At 40.5% G+C, this 18,682-nt stretch overlaps 1 protein-coding gene across 4 annotated transcripts in view; it reads left to right on the top strand.

Moving 5' to 3' along the window:
* The window catches only part of LOC119650589 (LIM/homeobox protein Lhx3), a 239,600-nt gene that overhangs the window by 207,479 nt on the left and 13,439 nt on the right, over positions 1-18,682 (top strand). The window contains exon 1 of one of the 4 annotated variants that reach the window (XM_038053435.1): positions 2,485-3,634. The exons of 2 other annotated variants lie outside the window; for them this stretch is intronic. In XM_038053435.1, the coding sequence (XP_037909363.1) occupies positions 3,517-3,634 (118 nt within the window). In that variant the 5' untranslated portion in view covers positions 2,485-3,516. Of the gene's footprint in view, positions 1-2,484; positions 3,635-18,682 lie in introns of those variants that run through there. One more of the 4 variants, XM_038053436.1, reaches the window with a different exon arrangement.

Here is an 18,682-nt window from a genome sequence, read left to right as displayed (position 1 = left end):
GTACAGTAAGAGCTTTGACCCTATGGTGAGAGGTTTCGAGCGGTTTTTTTAAGAAAACCAAATTTGGATCTTTTTTAACTTCAACGCTGTACTCCCCCTTTCTAGAAACAACAAAATTTCACAATTTTTGATAAAATATTTGCAAAATTTCCGGTCTTTGTGTGTCAGCATAAACTTATCCAGAATGAAATGGCAAAGTCAAATGTCACATGACAGCAGATGTCACACAGCCAAATATGGCCCTATGGAACCATATTCCTAATTCTTTTTATAAAATTGTTTAAAATAAAGGACATCCTGAATACGATAATTTGTTTCCTGTCCAGCTAAAGGTAGAACAGGGGCGTTTGTTTTTATGCTTTGAAGATTCTCGGAAACATTTTTGAAGCAATCACATATATTCACATCACAAACAGGAACGGAGGAAATGACACTCCAGACGAGCCGACTCCACTATCGAATAAAACAAAGGATAAAGAATCTAACACTTTGGCAAAAGCTATTTGATTCTACATCTTCAGTTCACAGCCTGAAATTTTCCGACTTTAAAAAGTTATTGACATTGTTTGAAAACCTAAACCGTCTAAAAACTCACCAACATAGGAGCACCCCCGTAGGTCTACCAAACGTGCAAAAGCAAAACGGAAAAAATATGTATTAAAGTCCAATTCTCATTTACACCTATTAAAGGTGGCCATTTAAAGCTATTAAAGTTCAGGATTCAGGACGAAGACATAGCATCATTTTCGTTTTATTTTATTTTTCCTGTTTTTTTTTAACAATTCAAGTTTGCAGGAATAGGATCGCGTATTCCGCGCTCCTTCGTTATCCAATAAAGTTCAGCAAACCGCACAAATACACAGCCACATAGGCACTTGAATTCAAACAGGCAACTTTATATATAAGGACAATCTCCTTTCAGTTTTGTATTATATACACAGCAACAACAAAATGGTGGAAACCTGTCAAATCTGCACATAACTCCCACCTATTCACCCAGTCCACCCTCACCAAACCTTTGCATTAGCAATGCTTCCCCATGAAAAGGCCCCCAAATAAAAAGACTACAAAGATACAATGGAGTGGCTGGGAGGACGTTTTAAAGGAGGTTGAGCTCACTTATATCTCCCTCATGTCCTTTTTCGAGGAGTTCTGCTTATGTACGGATGTATCTGTATGAAATCGCAGGAAAAAAATATAATTTATTTCTTATTATTTATTTTCCGAATCTTGTCTCGAAGGGTTGGGGGATGAAATGTTGGGAAAACGATGGAAAAAAATGGAGGGAAAAAGGACTCAAAACACAACTTTACAATGATGATGTGTTTGTTTGTTTGCTTAAAGTAGTGAAAAAGTTTGAATTTGAGTTTGATTTGAAAGTGAGGAAAGTTGACGAATTTAAGATGGGAATATGAAGAATTCATAATATTTTTTGATATCCTTTAGGATGTGGAGCATTTGAGGTTGACTGGGACAAACGTTCTGAGCCGATGAGTGTTCAGGCGAGAGTTGGTCATTTCTGTTTGGAGTTCATGCCTACAGCATCAACTTTGCAGGGAAAAAGTCAAATTAAATATGCGTTTGTAGATATGTATCTAGATTTGCATATCCTTAAAAAGATAGTTTCTCATAAAAAGCTGTAAACTGAAGGATTATGCAATGATTCATAACGATATTCCGAATTCCGAAAGTTCGTCCTTGCGAAAATTAAAGTAGTTTCATGAAACCACCAGAAGTTTGCTTCCAATAAAAACGGATAATGAAAGTTTGAGACATATTGTGCACTTTTGCAGCAGATATACAATGAGACAAATGCACCGGAAAGGATTCTGACCATACAACACCCTCTTATTATCACCAGCTTCGAGATATGCTCTGATACACTCTAAACACCCCACACTAGCGACGGGCTGAGTTCTAGTCCTCGCCCCCAAAGGATTTCTCAACCGGAGTTGGGGGTCGAAAATGGCATTCAGGTCGGGCGACTGTCGAAAGGATTATAATCGAAGTCAGATACGGAAAAGCGCATAACAATACAGACAAGACACGCCTAAAAATGCTGCCACCATCAAGGGGTAGAAATAATCGTCCACCCCACAGTCTGTGGTGGTGAGCGGATAAATGTGAACCATATACTCTGCCATTCAACAGCCCGCACTAATACGAGGGGACTGACTGACAACGTTTGTAGCTATTTTCCCATATTTGTAATAAAACGTGTAATGCATGTACATAAGGGGAAACGTTTTATCTGTACTTGCGCACTGTAGATACTATACCCACCGATTGTCCAGATAACACGAGTAAACCACTCCCAGCTCAATTGTGGGAGGGCGGAATAACCAATCCATAGGTGGAAGAAAAGTTCGGTTTTTCCAACAACATAGCCGTTATCGCGCGAAACAACGAGGGTCGTCAAAATATTGATAACATATGCGAGTAAGGGGTTCAATACAATTGGAAATCGGCACGAGCTGAGTAGGTGGACGAGCACTTGTTCTGTGCCAGTATACGGTGAGCTGTGAAACGTACAGTTCCGCCGTAACCGGATCTCGGGAACAGAAAAAAAGATTCATCTGAAAATTTGTACGTAACTCACAATCGGAAATTCGGAAATGCGATTTTCTTTGGTGCGTTTAGACGGTCGATCTTTCAAGTGGAATTAAGTATTGAAGTGATGTTTAGTGCATCTAGGAACTATTGAAACTGAAGACCCAAAGGAGTCTCGTTTACACATTAGCACCGTCTGGAGGTCTCATTGCTATTATCCTTGGAAGTGTCGAATGTCAACTAGCAGAGCAGCCATTATAGCGAAAAGAGGACCTTAAAATAGAAGCACGTCGGCTTCCCCATTTGAAATATACCAGCAATAGGGACAACAAAAAAAGTCCTTTCCAAAAGCGAGCGCCCAGGTTGAGTACGCAAGGATTGTGCACGAAAGCACTTTTCTCCATTATTCTGCGTTACATCAAGCCAGACTAACCGACCCAGACACTCATGTGCTAAATTTGTCATTTGGAATAGAGAAAAGGATATTTCTAGTGTATTTACAGTGCGCTTCCTCATTAGAGCCTCCAGCTGGAGACAAGACCAAAAAAAAGAGGAAAAACTGAATACCGTCTCGCCTAGTCTAGTCAAATTGATTACCATCCGCTTTTCATCATCAAGGATATCTCCAAGTTGTTCCAGACACGCTAAACTAAACACTAACCAAACAATTAATTGTTGTTTTAAGTTTTTGTTTGGTAATTTTTTCTCCCATCTACGGTCTCTGCGTTGATTTACTAACCTCTTCGTCCTGTATATAATTATCGACGTGTATACATATGTAAATGTGGGTATTTATGTACATATAGTGAAATCCATCTGTGAAGTGAACGAAATAGTTGAATGATTAGGATCCATTAAGCTTTAGTGAGTGCTGAGAACACTATTTTCCACTAGATATTTCGGGCGGTGATTCTATGCCAGGAAGAAAAAGGACTCTCATATAAATGTTAGTATAGACTCAGGATTATGGAACTCCTGAAATTAATGATGTATAAAAGTGATTTATTGTCGAGTGTGAATAACAACTGCGAGGATGATCGTGTGCCGCCCATTCACTTGGATCAGTTACCAGACTTTTTGATATGTAAGTCCTTATTCAGACTTTGAACCTTTGGTAGCATTTTTACCGTCGCTATTTCCTTATATATTTCACTTAACCGGCTACAAGCTATCTAAATTCTAATGGATCTGGGGAGTTGATGATCAACTTGTGTTCAGAAATAGCAAGGAAAAGGTCCTGCATCCTTTCCTGGTGAAGATTTCTTTAAGATCTAGCAAATATGTACTAGACAAGATTCTGAAGGACACCCTTTGTGAATTCTTTTGAATAGAATTACAGAAAAGATAAAGGCAAGATATTTTTCTTAGATAAAAAAGATGAACTGAAGATTCCGATCCGAAGAAAGGAACAGCTTTTTTTCCGAAATACTGAATTCGAAAGGATAATAAAGAAGGCTGCACTCAATGAAAAGATTCTTCCTAGCCTTCAACCCTCCAAAGCAGGTTTACCTTTCCAAAGCCAAAAAATGTGCAATCTCTATTTGCGCTAAAATAAAAAAAAAGTTATACAAGGTTTCGAACATTTTGAACTCTTATCTGAAGATTGCGAAACAATTTCTAGGAATCGACCGTAACTATCATCTAATCAGAATCACCTTCCCACGATATTTAGTAGCGTAGAACAAAAAACTGGTAAAGCTTCATCACAGATATAAGAGCAATAAATGGAAAACGATTATGGTACAATCAAATAATACAAATTGATAACAATATCAAAATCTGAGATGGAAAACTGCACGGCAAAATTGTTAGCCTTTTTTTTATTCATGCAAGAAAATATCTGGAGAATTTTGAGCAAAAGATACTGTTTTTAGGGTAAAAAAACTAAAGATCTTTGATACACGATAAGAAGAAAGTTTATGATTTATGATTTTATCACAAGATGGAGGGGGACGGCCATTTCAGTTTCCAAAACCGGAAATTTTGCGTTTTGGGCATGACGGTTTATTGTTGGTTATAAAAAAATTTAAACGATTGATTTTAGTGCGCTTGCAACAAGCGCTGAGTATTGTTTAACAAGCTGATAGAGGTTAATAATTCAAGTGGGTACGAAAATCACCGGGAAGACGTCACTACTGTATTCATTGCTCTAATATAAGTACTTTTATCTACTCTTGAGTCGCTTGTTTCGATGGCAACTAAAAAGGGCTAAAAAATCAATTATTTTCATTTGGTCCCCTGTCCAAGTACTTATCATTCTTAACAACGCTTAACTGCAGTGAATAAACTAGGATCCCTTTTTCCGTCAGCTACTTTTCGAGTTGAATTAACAAGAGGCTTTTCAGTAACGTGAGACATATATTTTAAATGGTCAATTTTAACATTGCTTAGAAGTGATTTCTGTTTAGGAGGGTTTCTACATTGTAGATTGTCATATTTATAGTAGTATATAAAAGAAAAGAGGGAGGGGGCAGAACCATAAAGATTTCATAAGTAATTTTCAATGTGATAAAGATGCTGAACTGCTGATGAATATGTGCCGAGAAAAAAAAGAGTTTTATAAATTTCCTGGTTAATTTTCAAAAGTATCTCAAATTTACAAATGTATCTTCTAATGTAAGATATAAACCCATTAATTTTTAGGATGACTTTATGATATTTTTATGACCAAATACATTGACGATATTGAATTTGAATCGGTTAACATTGCCAATCAGTTTCTGGTATATTTTCCCATTCATTTACGGACATTTCATCTCGATTTCGATCATATACTTTTTCTTACCTCCTATCCGAAAACAGGAATTCAACTTGACTTCAACCAAAGTTTGACCATTTATATCCCGTAGGGGTGGCTCATTGCTGTGCGAAGATATCAAACTTCCTAGAATCTGAATTCTAGTAGAGTACAGTGGGGACAAATAGGTCCGTTTTTTTAGGGAGATACTGCGATGGTAACCTGCCCAGAACTGAGCGAATTAAAAATCTTGGGTCAATGCTATCAGCCAATGGAGAACTGCGTAATGAAATTGTTTCACACATTAATGCGACCTGGATGAAGTGGCATTCCACAACTGGTATTCTTCGTGATCGACACATCAACGAACGTCTCAAATCTAAAATTTACCGCAAAGTCGTCCGTCTGCCGCTCTGTATAGTTCTGAGTGTTGGCCGACTATAGAAGACAATGAACAGCATTTTGTGGTAATGGAGACGAAGATGCTGTGTGGTGACAACGTGGTGACGTGGCACGTTTTGATTACATCAGAAATGAGGATATCCGCGATCAACATGGGGTTGCACCGATCGTGGAGAAACTCCGAGGATGGCATCTTCGATGGTATGGTCACGTAATTCGCGTTAACGAGAATTCACTTACCAAGATTGCTCTGAACATCGAAGTCGATGGTAAGCGACCAAAAGGCCGGCCGAAACAACGGGTGCCTGATACGCTGGATGGGCATTTAAAAGCCTCGAAACTGCATCCAGATCAGGCATTTGATAAAATAAAAAAAAAATTGTGAATCCCCCTTTGCTTGTATGGGGAGTCCCTTTAAACTCCACCTGAATTTATACCACTCGGTGTATGCGTGGGATTTCATAGTTCTCATCTGTCCACTAAATTCAGTTCAGATCGGTTTAGCCGTTTTGGAGAAAAGTGCGTATGACAAATGACAGTGCCAGTGACAGAATGAAATTAATAAGGTTTTGTTTTAGACGAAATAAGTTCACAAAAAATAAATGATGTCCATTGTCGCTATTCATCGGCTAAAAAATCATAAGTCTCCAGGAGCCGATGGAATTACAGCCGGATTGGTTAAATATGGAGGCGACCAGTTACACCAAGTGGTTCATCAACTTGTGCTCAAGGTATGGGACAGCGAATCAATGCTTGACGATTGGCAGCGAGGCATAATCTGTCTCATACATAAAAAGGGAGATATCACACAGTGCAGCAATTATAGAGGTATCACGTTGCTGAGTACCATCTATAAGATATTCTCTACTATCTTGCTAGGCCGGATAGCCCCATACGCCCAGAACATCATTGGCCCATACCAAAGAGGCTTCACTCCAGGCAAATCAGCAACAGATCAGATTTTCTCTCTGCGGCAGGCGATGGAAAAACTGTTGGAATATGGACAACAATTGCACCACCTGTTCATCGACTTTAAAGCCGCCTATGATAGCATAGCCAGGGTAAAACTGTACACGGCCATGAGAGAATTCGGTATCCCGACGAAATTAATAAGACTGACTAGGCTGACCCTGACCAATGTGCGAGGCCAGATAAAAGCAGCAGCATCACGCTCAAGACCATTCGACATCAACAACGGTCTACGACAAGGGGATGCGCTATCATGCGTCCTCTTTAACCTGGCCCTCGAGAAAGTGATCCGTGGTGCTGAGGTGAATGCAAGAGGTACGATCATCTTCAAGTCCACCCAACTACTGGCCTATGCTGACGATATCGACATCATGGGAAGAACCACCCGAGACGTGCAAACTGCCTTCATCCAGATCGAGCAGGCGATAATCGGCGCGAGATCTTGGGCTGCACATCAATGAAGGCAAGACAAAATATATGGTGGCAACGTCAGCACCGAAGACGAATCAACCAACAACATCAAACCGCACTGGTCAAACACAAACACGAACAAGAATAAGGATAGGAGAATACAACTTTGAGACCGTTGACAATTTCTCCTATCTAGGGTCGAAAGTCACAACCGATAACAACTACGATGATGAAATCCGCGCACGGTTGTTGTCAGCCAACAGAGCCTATTTCAGCTTACAAAGACTGTTCCGCTCGAAACGTCTCACCATAGGGTCAAAGCTCTTATTGTACAAGACTATGATCTTGCCAGTCCTCATGTATTCCTCGGAAACTTGGGTTCTTAGCAAGAAAAATTGCGTACTCTTGGCCGCGTTCGAGAGAAGAATCCTCTGAAGAATTTTTGGCCCCCTACATGAGGATGGACGATTCCGTAGCCTACACAATGACGAAATCTATGAGCGATACCATGACCGTCCGGTTGTGGATAAAATCCGGCTCAATAGGTTACGGTGGGCGGGTCACTTAATCCGTATGGATGAAGATGATCCCACCCCGAAAGTCTATAAGGGCAATATCTATGGTAGGAAAAGAAGACGAGGCAGACCCTGCCTAAGATGGAGCGATAGCGTAGGTCAGGACGCCAGATAGCTTTTGGGGATATTGAATTGGTGGAGCTCGGCGTAAAACCAGGATGTCTGGAGTTCCTTATTAAGGCAGGCCTAGACCGGATACCGGTTGTTGCGCCGTTAATGATGATGATTGTCGCTATTCAGGTACGAAATTAACAAAGTAGCAAATGATACACAAAAGAATGAAACTGTTGCAAAAAGTCACTTTTAAGCAGTCACGTCTGATCTTGTACTTGCGAATGACTTCTTCGATGTCTTCGTTTTCGTTGGAGTGTTCTTGGTTAGCTCAAGGACGATCATTTTTGCGTTTTGGGCGTATTTTTTTATTCCTTGTATTTCTCTTTTTCTATAAGTTCCTGTGGATTGGCTACTTTGTTTTTGTCTTCGACGACTATTTTTTTTTTAACTCCAGCGGCTTGCTCAGCTCGTAATGGCTCCAGCATCACCGAATCTGTAAGATGTGCAACTGTACGTCGCTTTCGACTACGATTCGATGGTTTCCGCAGTTGAGCTTTGGAAAATGGCCGGAGGTCTTAAATTGAATTTAATTGGTCGAGGCTTGATCCACCGGGCTGTTGATCGCCATACGATGGATCAGCGTCTTGATGAACCAGCCTATTGGTGGGCATTCGAATTACCAGCTTCTTGGTGAGCATTCGCTGGGCGAGCCTCTTGATAGCCATTTGATGGAGCAACCTATTGTTGGGTATTCGATGGACCACCCTCTTGATCAGCTTCGTCCTCGTACGGTTGATCAGTTAAAAATGCCGGCATGAAATCATCTTCCGAAAAAATGTCACGATTAAATGGCCAATTACCACTTGATCTGAATCTAGCGATAATATTCTTGCTGGAAGCACCTTTAAATAACGGCTCAGCAACCAGTTCAGCTATGAGGTCGATAGTAATAGGAACACCAGGGTGGTTCAACATCCACGCGTTGCATGAATGGTCAAAATCGGTTTTGAGAGGCCCAAATACTCCTCTATCGAGAGGCCGCATGCGATGGCTGGTGTTCGAAGATAGAGTTAATACTTCAAAATTATTCTCCTTACAAAAATCTAATCCACCAATTGTCATGTGAGATTCGTAATTATGCATGATGAGCAAAGTTTTTTCAATGCTGGATCGGCTCGCGTAATATTTGAAGTGCTGGAACCATTCGAAGAACGTGTCATTGGTCTGCCATCCCGACCCGTCTGCTACTCCTCCGGCATTCGCAGTGCCATGTAGTAGAAACTTATCCTGGAACTTTGCTCCTGGAGAAATGAAGAATGGCTTTGGTTGCTATATTAATTACGCCAAGGTGTTTGTCCTACGTCTGTATCGCATTAATCCGAAAGTTTTTGGCGACAGTCATAGAAGGGTGGATTACTATCGTGGCAGTGCATTCAGCTGAAGGTACTGTGGAATTCGATGAATTCCATTTGATTTTGTATGGCACCGAAGCCCCTTTCACGACTTTTGATTTAGCAAGGAGCAGGAGCATGGTTTTACAATCAAATATGGCCTATTTGCTAAGTGTGAGCTGGCGCACTTGATGTACTTACATAAAATCGAGTTATATGCTGGTACTGATGACCATCAGAGAAGTCTGCTGCGCATAGTTGACTTATTCAGCCGTGACATTCGGCTAAAATTTTGTTTGGACAATTATCGAATCCAAAATCTGCTAAGATCATTATGGACCACATACCGGACACAGCATCGGTGACCTTTACATCCAAGCTATGATCAAGATAGAGTTCCACAAGTGGCTAGCAATTCTGCAGAAAGCCCAAGCTTCTGTTGATGATTCGGAAAACGCTTTGCTGCCCGAATACCTGTGATGTGTCAAGCTATTTCTGGATTTGTATCTCTCGGGAAGAATAAGGACACACACTTCACTGGCATATATATTCCAAATATTGCCGTGGATGAAATCCGATGAGGAAAACATCCAAGCTTCGAACGCATCACCAGCATTCTGCTGTGGAGCTGGTAAGCCTGCCTTGCGACATCGGAGGTAGGGGCGTGGTTGATGTAGCAGCACAAAATCGCTGACAAATTTAGGCGCTTGTTTTAACACCAAGGAGCAAGCGAAACCCTTATATGCGGCTGTTTGTAATGTAGAGCGCCAGATGATTCTACTCAATTTGAAGGATCGAGATTTCGAACCTCTGAGTTGGTTGAAGTCAGACCAAGAGCGGATCGATGCATGGAAATCGAAGGCCATGCACGCTAAACACGTGAGCTTCTTCTGCTAGCCATTTGTCGGGTAGATGGTTGATGTGCAGGGAAACTCTTTGCTGAGACAGAGGGACTTACAAGGGTGATCTAGGATGGCATGCTCGTCAGTCGACTTTATAGAAGAGTCAGTGCAGAATGTATGGTTCGGTGTTAAAGACATTATGCCCAGCCATTGGCCGGAGAAATCAAGGAAACTTGGCATCTCAAGAGGGTGGTTGTAATTCCTAGTATAATAAGCAGCAAATATTGTACCTAATTTCCTTAGGCTTCCTTAAATATGCTGCAACTCCGATACAGTTTAGAATACTGTAAAAGTACATCATTCTGCACACGTTCTTGATATTACGGAGATCTTTGGAATGATTTTCCCATTGACCCACCTCTGGACACCACGACCAAAGACCAAATAATAATTTTAAGTAGGTAGGATCGCCCGAGCGTAACTGTTTAGGATTCAGTCCTAATTTTTAAAAAATCCTGCTTTTGCCGAAATTAGGATAACTGGAAAAAATCGTTGACAATGGAGATCAAATTATGTGAGTTACAATGCTGTCTAAGGAATCCAATGATGCCGCGCTATGCCGCCAACACACACTTAAAACAAAACCTTATTATTAAGGCCTTGTTGAAAACAAAACTGCTTGCCCAAAATGTCTGTCTGTCACCCCCGTTTCCTCAGAAATGGTTACTCCTATTCATACTAAATTTGGTGGATAGAATGGAGCTGTCAATATCCTCGTATGCAGTGAGTCGTTGTTCGTTGAATTTAACATTGGAAGGAGGGTCCCCATACATGCGAAAGGGGGGTGTAAAATGTTTTTTCACCGAATTTCAAATGGGACATATCAAATTAAATGAAACGTTTCTTGCTTTCCGAAGCATTGGTTGTAGAGGGGAGGATCAATTATTTTAAGAACTTGTTCTCAGAAACTACCCTACCGAAAAATCTGAAAAAAACCATGGTACCCAGGCTTCAAAATATTCTCCGTTATGATATCTGAGCAAACACAATAAATATAATGATCCTGTTGTATCTTCGTCAATAGTAATAGAATTTGCACCAAACTTTCCACTATTTCGACTTATACAGGCATTAGGGCTCATGTTGTTGTAGTTCTTTGCCCCCACGATATACTAATGGAAGGAGGAGGAGTTTTTAACAAATTTTTAAAATATGAAAATATACTATTATTCACGTTATTTGATGAGACATCAGTTTAGTCCCAAAGTTTCTTGTAAATACCTTTTTTGTAGAATTTTTCCTTGGGTGAAGTTCAAGTACGAGACCCAATATATTTGAAGGTGCGTAGGTTTCAAGATTTGACTGCCCTATTTTGCATTGTATATTAAAAAAGAAGCCACTTTCGAAACGTACTTATTGAGCGCGACATGATCTTTTCCCGTAATTAAAAGATTGCACATCATTCTCACTTGTATTAAGAGTCCCTCTCCCCTACGCTCCACATAAAATTGTACCGATGCATGTAAAGGGTTTTACAGGCCACGTACTCCCATCGAATTTGATAGGAATATGTTTACACGCAATCCTAATAAGGATAAATGCCAATTCGAGTTTGAAAAGCTAGAACTAGCCCATTCGATCTGCTTCACTTTTTAACTCCACATCACTAGTTTTGGTTTAAACATAAGGTACTTCTCACTGATATATAATTCATATCCAAGTCTGGTTTTTTTTGTCACTTTTGCTAGTCCGAGAGTGGGGGTGAGACAGCATCTCATGAGTAGCCTCTGTCCTAGGCGAAACGGTCAGTTGAAAACTTGGGTTCTTTATAAAGTGGATACGGGCTCAGAACTTCCTCAACTCCCAAACAATAGTAAAATTTCATCCTGTGATATATCCCATCGAATATTTAAATAACGACGGCAGCTACTTCGGAATCGAAATCGAAGTACCAGCTACACTGAGTACATTTTTTGAAATTCATTGAGCCAAAAACAAGGCCTTTCTGGCATAAAGTGGTAACCACCGAGACAGGGAGCAACTCCCCACCAAATTCCAAAGGTTTCTCTTTATGACTCTGCCTAGATTCAATACTATATAATCAAACTGGAAAACAGATAATGAACCCACTTTGCCAGGGTACCTAAAACAACCTAGTGTTGATTTGACTCTTGTCGGCAATGTGAACCGAACTAAACCAATGATTCAATTTCCTCAGCTGCCGGTTTTCCGATTGCCACTTGCGTTTCCCCTACGAATTCCTTTACGCTTGTATCCGCGACTTTGCTCTCATTTCGGGCATATAATAAATTGGATTATAAAATTGAGGAGTGCCATTGTTTCTGTGTTGAAAATTGATTCGATGTTGCTGAATTAAAAATTATGAATGTCAAATTTCATCTTTTCCTAGTCCTTTTCCACCTACTGACAAGTGGATCACACCTTACCAGACGGGTTCTTCCATTAAAGTCAACGGAAGGGCACCGAGAGACACTATTATTTCGTTATTCAATATTTCTTTTTAAGAGGTTTGTGTAAACCAAAACTTTAATATTAAGGTTTTGAGTAAAAGAAAGCCTTATTAAATATGGTTTAGCGTCTGTCTGTCGGTCACACGCATTTTTCTCAGTAACGATTGTAGCGATTGACACCAAATTTGATGGAAAGGTGAGAACTGTAAACGCTCACGCATACGGTGAGTTACATCATTCATTTCAATGGGATAGTCCCCATACATGCAAAGGGGGGTGTACATTTTTTTTCCACAAAATATAGTCATATGGGCTATCAAATGAAAGGCCTCGGTTAGTACTTTTCGAACCGGGTCTTAGTTTTGACATTTGTGGAATGTGAAGTGCCGAAAGTGATCATTTCTGACACGGACCCATTTTCAGAAACAACTCAACCGAAAAATCTGAAAAAAAAATCAAGAGGCTGTCACTATACGGTGTCTAAGTTCCGAAATACCCTCCATATTGATATCTGTGTGTTAGAGCACTTCATTCAATAGCGTAACCGTACACTACAGGATTACAGTACCCTGTAGGAGGCACTCGTCCGAGATTATTATCCTGATTTGACTCATTCACAGTTGAGTCGACTATTATTCGACGTCAAATCACGATACAAATCAAACTGCCACCACCGGGGATGTCAAAATGGGACATTGAAAAAATCCACGCTCCATGGTAGTTTCCACTTTTTGCCTGAGATTTTCGCATGCTACTTCAAGAAGATGCGGCCGACTGTATTTGGGGTACCATCAGGCCCAGAAGAGAAAGTGCTTTCCCACAACTTTGGTAAGCCCACAGAAATCAATTCCGATTGTCAAAGGTAGATAACGGATTCAAAATTACCACAACAAAACGGCACACACGGAAGAGATATAGAGGAGAGGAATATCTAAAAAAATGGAGCGGAGGTGTGGTGCGGTAAATATCTAAAACCAGGGTATCTATGTACCTGCTTCCTCACCTTCAGACTTGAACTCGTCGTTGGGCAGCAGTCGACCACTGCTGAACCACTCCAATACTTCCGAATCGGCTTTTAGCACTGATCTCACACTGCCACCCATTACGGTTGCTATCCAGAGATCGTTACACATAAAACTGCACCAACATCAATCTGAAGACCCGTAAACGTAAGCGGTCCCAAGGGAGTCCAGGGATGCCAAGTAATCTTTCAACGAAATTAACTTGCCCTGGTAAATGAATTAGGCACTATTAGAATATTGCGATGGAGTGCTGTAAAAAGATGGTCCACTAGTAAATGTGAGCGTCCAAACTCATGATGATGGAATTATCTAAAATGTGTCTCATTGATCAAGTTAAAGTAAATTGAATTTTTGGGGACTCATCCGCAACCAATTCCTCCAAACTCCCCAGACAAATGTTTTTTTCATACGATGTGTCAAGTTAGGTCGCCCCTCATAGTCATCTGTGGCGTGGAGCAGAATGGGATTGAGGATTTGATTTTCCTATCTCGATTGTGTCATGCGCCAGTTTCATCTCAATCGCCATATGAAAAATACACTTCTGGGAGGATCAGCATTAAATTCCACACTCTGATCACAATCTTTCTATGAAACATGTCAGATACTCTGTTAAATCCTATATTTATCAGCAACGGTAGAACCCTAAAGCTTAAAGTATAATTCTGGCAAACGCCGTAAGCGTTAAGGAAAATTTCAGAGCTAACATTAGAAATGTGCATTTCACACAACTGAGTACTTCATGTGTACTTTCTTAAGTCAACTTGAGCAAAGGTGGCAGTTTTTGCGGGCATGCCTTAAGTCCACGCGATTCGATAATTTTCCCAAATAATTCATATTATATCAGAAATCAATGCAAGATCAAGACTGCGATCGAAGCTGATAAAAATTATTTAAAATTCTTGACAGGCATAAGTCTCAGAAGAAAATGGTCTGATCCACTTTCTATCATGTTTGCTCACACTTTGTAAACTACCAGTACTTATCGAATAGGAAGTTGTACCGTTGAATGGTGATGACTAAAATTGATTGATAGCACCAATAAAAAAATCAATCAAAATGCATTAAGATGGATTAGCTACTGTGTATTTTCAGTGCTTAGTTGCATTACCTTTGGTGATACCAAAAATTCCAAAATTTCCAAAACCGTCCCAGTGAATTGCACTTCTTTTATCTGATAAGCTTGGAATATATACAAAATGAGATATGTCGTCACTTCGACTATATCGTCGGAACACCATTTTATTACGTCCTTTTTGCTGTGAAATAAAAAATTAAACCTTCTGATCCATTCATGACGTTTTGCTATACGAGGGGTCCTAAATAAAGGATCCAAACATTAGAAGTTGGCACCCCACCGCTACCAATACGTGATTTCTATCTCCAACTTTTCATATTTTTTAAGTGTACGTCAAAAACCGATTTTTTGCCAGGAATTGGTGATTTCTTATCTTGAACGTACTTGTCAGATAGTCCAAACTGGACCAGGGCAAATTCATATCTGGAACTTCAATTTTAGGAATCCTCAACGGAGACTACAGACAAGGAGAGTCTACGATAGTGACCATAACGCTATTCTCGGTGGATGAATTGTTCATCTTCTGCCGATGGACATGCATCCCTTGCATCCTTTAGAGCTACCGCCCAATCAGTTTGCTGTCTTTTTGAGGGCTTGGTATTGAAAGCTTTGAATAGGCACATCAAGAGGAATGAATTATTGTCAATGCGTAGCTCGGATTTCGATCTGGACATTTAACAAAACATGCAATAACGAAAGTAAAATCGGCTATTTGCTAGAAGATTAACAATTGTGAATGCATAGGTGCTTTCCCTATAGACATGGAGAAGAGTTTTAATAGTGTCTGTTTGGTTGGACTGATCTTCAGGCTCGTGATGAATTAATTTCCCAGCCACGTCGTAGCGATGATGTGCAGAATGCTGCTAGCAAGTGCTTCGCGCTTTAAAATTTTATGAGGATGGAAAATCATTGCACATCTTCGACCGCGATGGGAGTTGCGCGACCAAAAATCCGCGAATAAGGGCTGGTATTAGTGCCGTGTACGTGGCATAGCTGCGAATTGCTGCGAATACGTGGCTGCATCTTTTACAACAATAGACATTGCAGAGCTGTTTATGGCTTGTCACATCCCAGCGGGAAGCAAAGGCAAAGGTTCCTTTCGGTAATCTTAGTGGTATCACTGACCAAATGTTGCTCTATAGGAATTAAACGGCAATTGATCCTCGTTTGTTCCCCTAGAAAGGGAAGTGTAAATTAGTAGATGCATCCAAGATCAATCTTTCTAATGTATCCATTTCCTGCTTAGATAGTATGCGGAAGGACATTCAAGAAAAATATCTAGGCGACATCAACATACCGATACAGTGGTGCTCCTCCTGTATATACCATAGTCTTCTTGGATAGCAGGTTCCTTTATTGGCTTTCAAACATATAGTCACGCTTACTATCTCTGCTGTATTGAAATGTTGTAGACCAGTCGTATTAATTAATAAAGTATTAAAGGCATGGATGATCCTGTCGAGCTAGAAACACAGCAGCTTGCTGAAGACCTTCTGATCTCTTTCACCCTCTCCATATCTTTGCAGCTGGTCTGAATTCTGATCACAAATCGTCTGTTCGGGACTAGTGTGCTATAACCTCTGCTTTCCAAATCCCGAAACACGCAGATGTCGAGAGGAATTACATCTGGGCTTCTAGGCAGCCATAATATGGACAAATACCTTCCAATTCAACTCTTTTGGAATCTTTCATTTAACCATTGAGAGACGACTCTCCTCCTGTCAACAGGGAATCCTGTCTATTTGCCACCACATCGGTAGCCGCAATAATTCCACAACACGCATTTGACGAATCACTCCGTTTATTAATGTATCGAACAGTGAGGGTGCATTTGATCGGTGTGGAAGAACAAGAGGATCAAAAAATGGTTGCCAATTTTACCTAACCAGAAAATTACATTGAATTTATGATGACAGCTTGCAGTTCTAAAGTGACGGCACTACGATTAAATATAGCTACATCATTCCATAAGACTTCTGAGACGAATGATGGTCTTTCTCATATTTATCCAGAAAAAAAAGTACTGAAATTTATCCAGCTTGGTTATCCTGCGATAGTACGTGTTGCACCTTGTTGAGATGATGAAGGAATCGACTGTCGTCCTCAATATCATTTAGGAACAAATGTTCAACTGACCTTCAGCCTTCCTAATCCTCAACTGAATGTCCTAACATTCCTATTAATTCGTTGAAAGTTTCATAAGAAGAGCCAAGGACAGGAGTGCATCAATTGAGAGTGTATCTGGAGTGCCCTACACAGGAGAGGCATTTCGAAATACTTATAACTATTGTCAGAGCGACATATAAAGCCACAAAATGTCAAGTGGTTTATAGAGGTAAAATCTCAAAGGAATTTGAGGTTCAAAGCAGGTTGCATCAAAATTGTATCTTGTCGTCCATATTATTTCTTTTACTTAACTTCATATGCGGGGGACTCCAATAGACCATGACAAATTTCTTCAAACACCAGGATTACGCTGATGGCATTTATTTCCTCTCTCATCGAGTCAGGGGCCATGGTTAAATGACCCTGAATTTGGAAAGAGAGCCAACTAGAGTTGAAATGTCAAAAACCAACAAAACTATGGGTCTCCGTCTGACAGGTGATCGTACTCTTCCTATCTGTATTAAAGTACAGAGCATCGGATGCATTGAACAATTTGTATATCTGGGAAGCACGGTTTCTGCCGAGCAGTACTAGAACCGCCTTCGCTGTTTTGTCTAAAATCTGGAAATGCAGTTATCGCAATATCAACATCAAGTTGAGACTGTTCTATACTCATATTCTTTCTGTGTTGCTACATGAGAGTAGCACATGGAAACTAGCCAACGCTGTTACTCAAAAGCTCCAAGCCTTAGTCAACAATTGTCTGTGACGTATCATGGGGGTCTGTCTGATACAATTTCGAATGAAGAACTTCTTTAGCGCACAGGCTAGTTACCAGTTGCCGATTTGACCAAAAGGCAGAAGTGGCAGTGGATGGGTCACACATTAAGGAGGGGCGGTAAGTTAATTACTCGTTAAGCCATATAATGGAATCCACTACTCCAAGATGGCCGAATAGTGGATCAGGAGCATGTGGACCAGCACAGGGGGAGAGAAGTGAAAGCCCCCCGAGAAATCCTGGAGCGTATTTCAGATTACCGCGATCGATGGCGTGTTGGTGTAATTGATACGCTACGCCATATTTAGAAGAATGGGGTTAACTATCCCCTTGCTAATAAATTGTGAAGTATTCCCGTAAATTGTAAATAAAAAGTCTTTGGTGGTTATGATAGTTAGTGACACTTCATTGTGTTTTGTGTTCATAGTGTTTTGAAATATCTAAGCTAGATTTCGGGGCCCAGATTTCAAAACTGCGATATTTCAGAAAGAATGTTCTCTACATTAGAGGAAGGTATCCTATATATTTCGTTAGTAAGTATCTGCAATTAGGCCGGTCGAGAAAGTCGGGCCCGGAACTATCTTTCCTTTCTCAGCCATGGAAAAGGGTCACTAATAAAACCAGATTGATTGTGCTATTTCTGGGAGGGTTCGCTTGATTTTCATCTCGATCCAGGATTTTCTCTCCACGATCCAGAATGCAATCAACCCAAAAAAGGCGATCGAAAGCGCAACGAAAGGGATCTAAAAAAAGTCGCACCTACAGTGATTACCGAGTGAAAGGTTTCAACAAAGTCGGCATAATTGACATGCGTTCTGCACTGAAAGTTAAAGGTGCGCTCATAATGATTACGGCACGACCCGACTATCGTTAGAAGCGCAACTTTCAGTGGCGCACCATGAAAGACCTTCTTAAGCCGCACTGGCAACGACTGCGTCGGGAAACATCAATCTTCATGTAGTAATAGTAACATCAACAGTTGCACTTATCTCTTCTCCCCAATGAAGAAGATAGAACGTGAATTGTTCGGATAGTTGCGAGAAAACACCCAAAGTTAGGGAAGCACACTTCGGGTGAACAGAAGCTAGGACGAAAATACCTTTCCACAAATAGCAAGAGCAGGGGGGCAATCACCTATAGTCATAAAAGTATGAAGATTAACACAAAAATGACAAGCCTACGTAGTATTCTAATGCCAGAAATGAGGAAAACATCTTTGCACTGCCAGGAGGGAAGAGAAAGTGGGAAAGGAATGCTTATTTCATAGGCAAAAGCAGTGTAACCTAAAATTTTAGTTTT

The sequence above is a fragment of the Hermetia illucens genome, chromosome 3, assembly GCF_905115235.1.
Source record: "Hermetia illucens chromosome 3, iHerIll2.2.curated.20191125, whole genome shotgun sequence".
Lineage (NCBI taxonomy): Eukaryota > Metazoa > Arthropoda > Insecta > Diptera > Stratiomyidae > Hermetia > Hermetia illucens.
The sequence above is the reverse complement of the archived record's forward strand: the minus strand, read 5'-3'. Positions and strand labels throughout refer to the sequence as shown.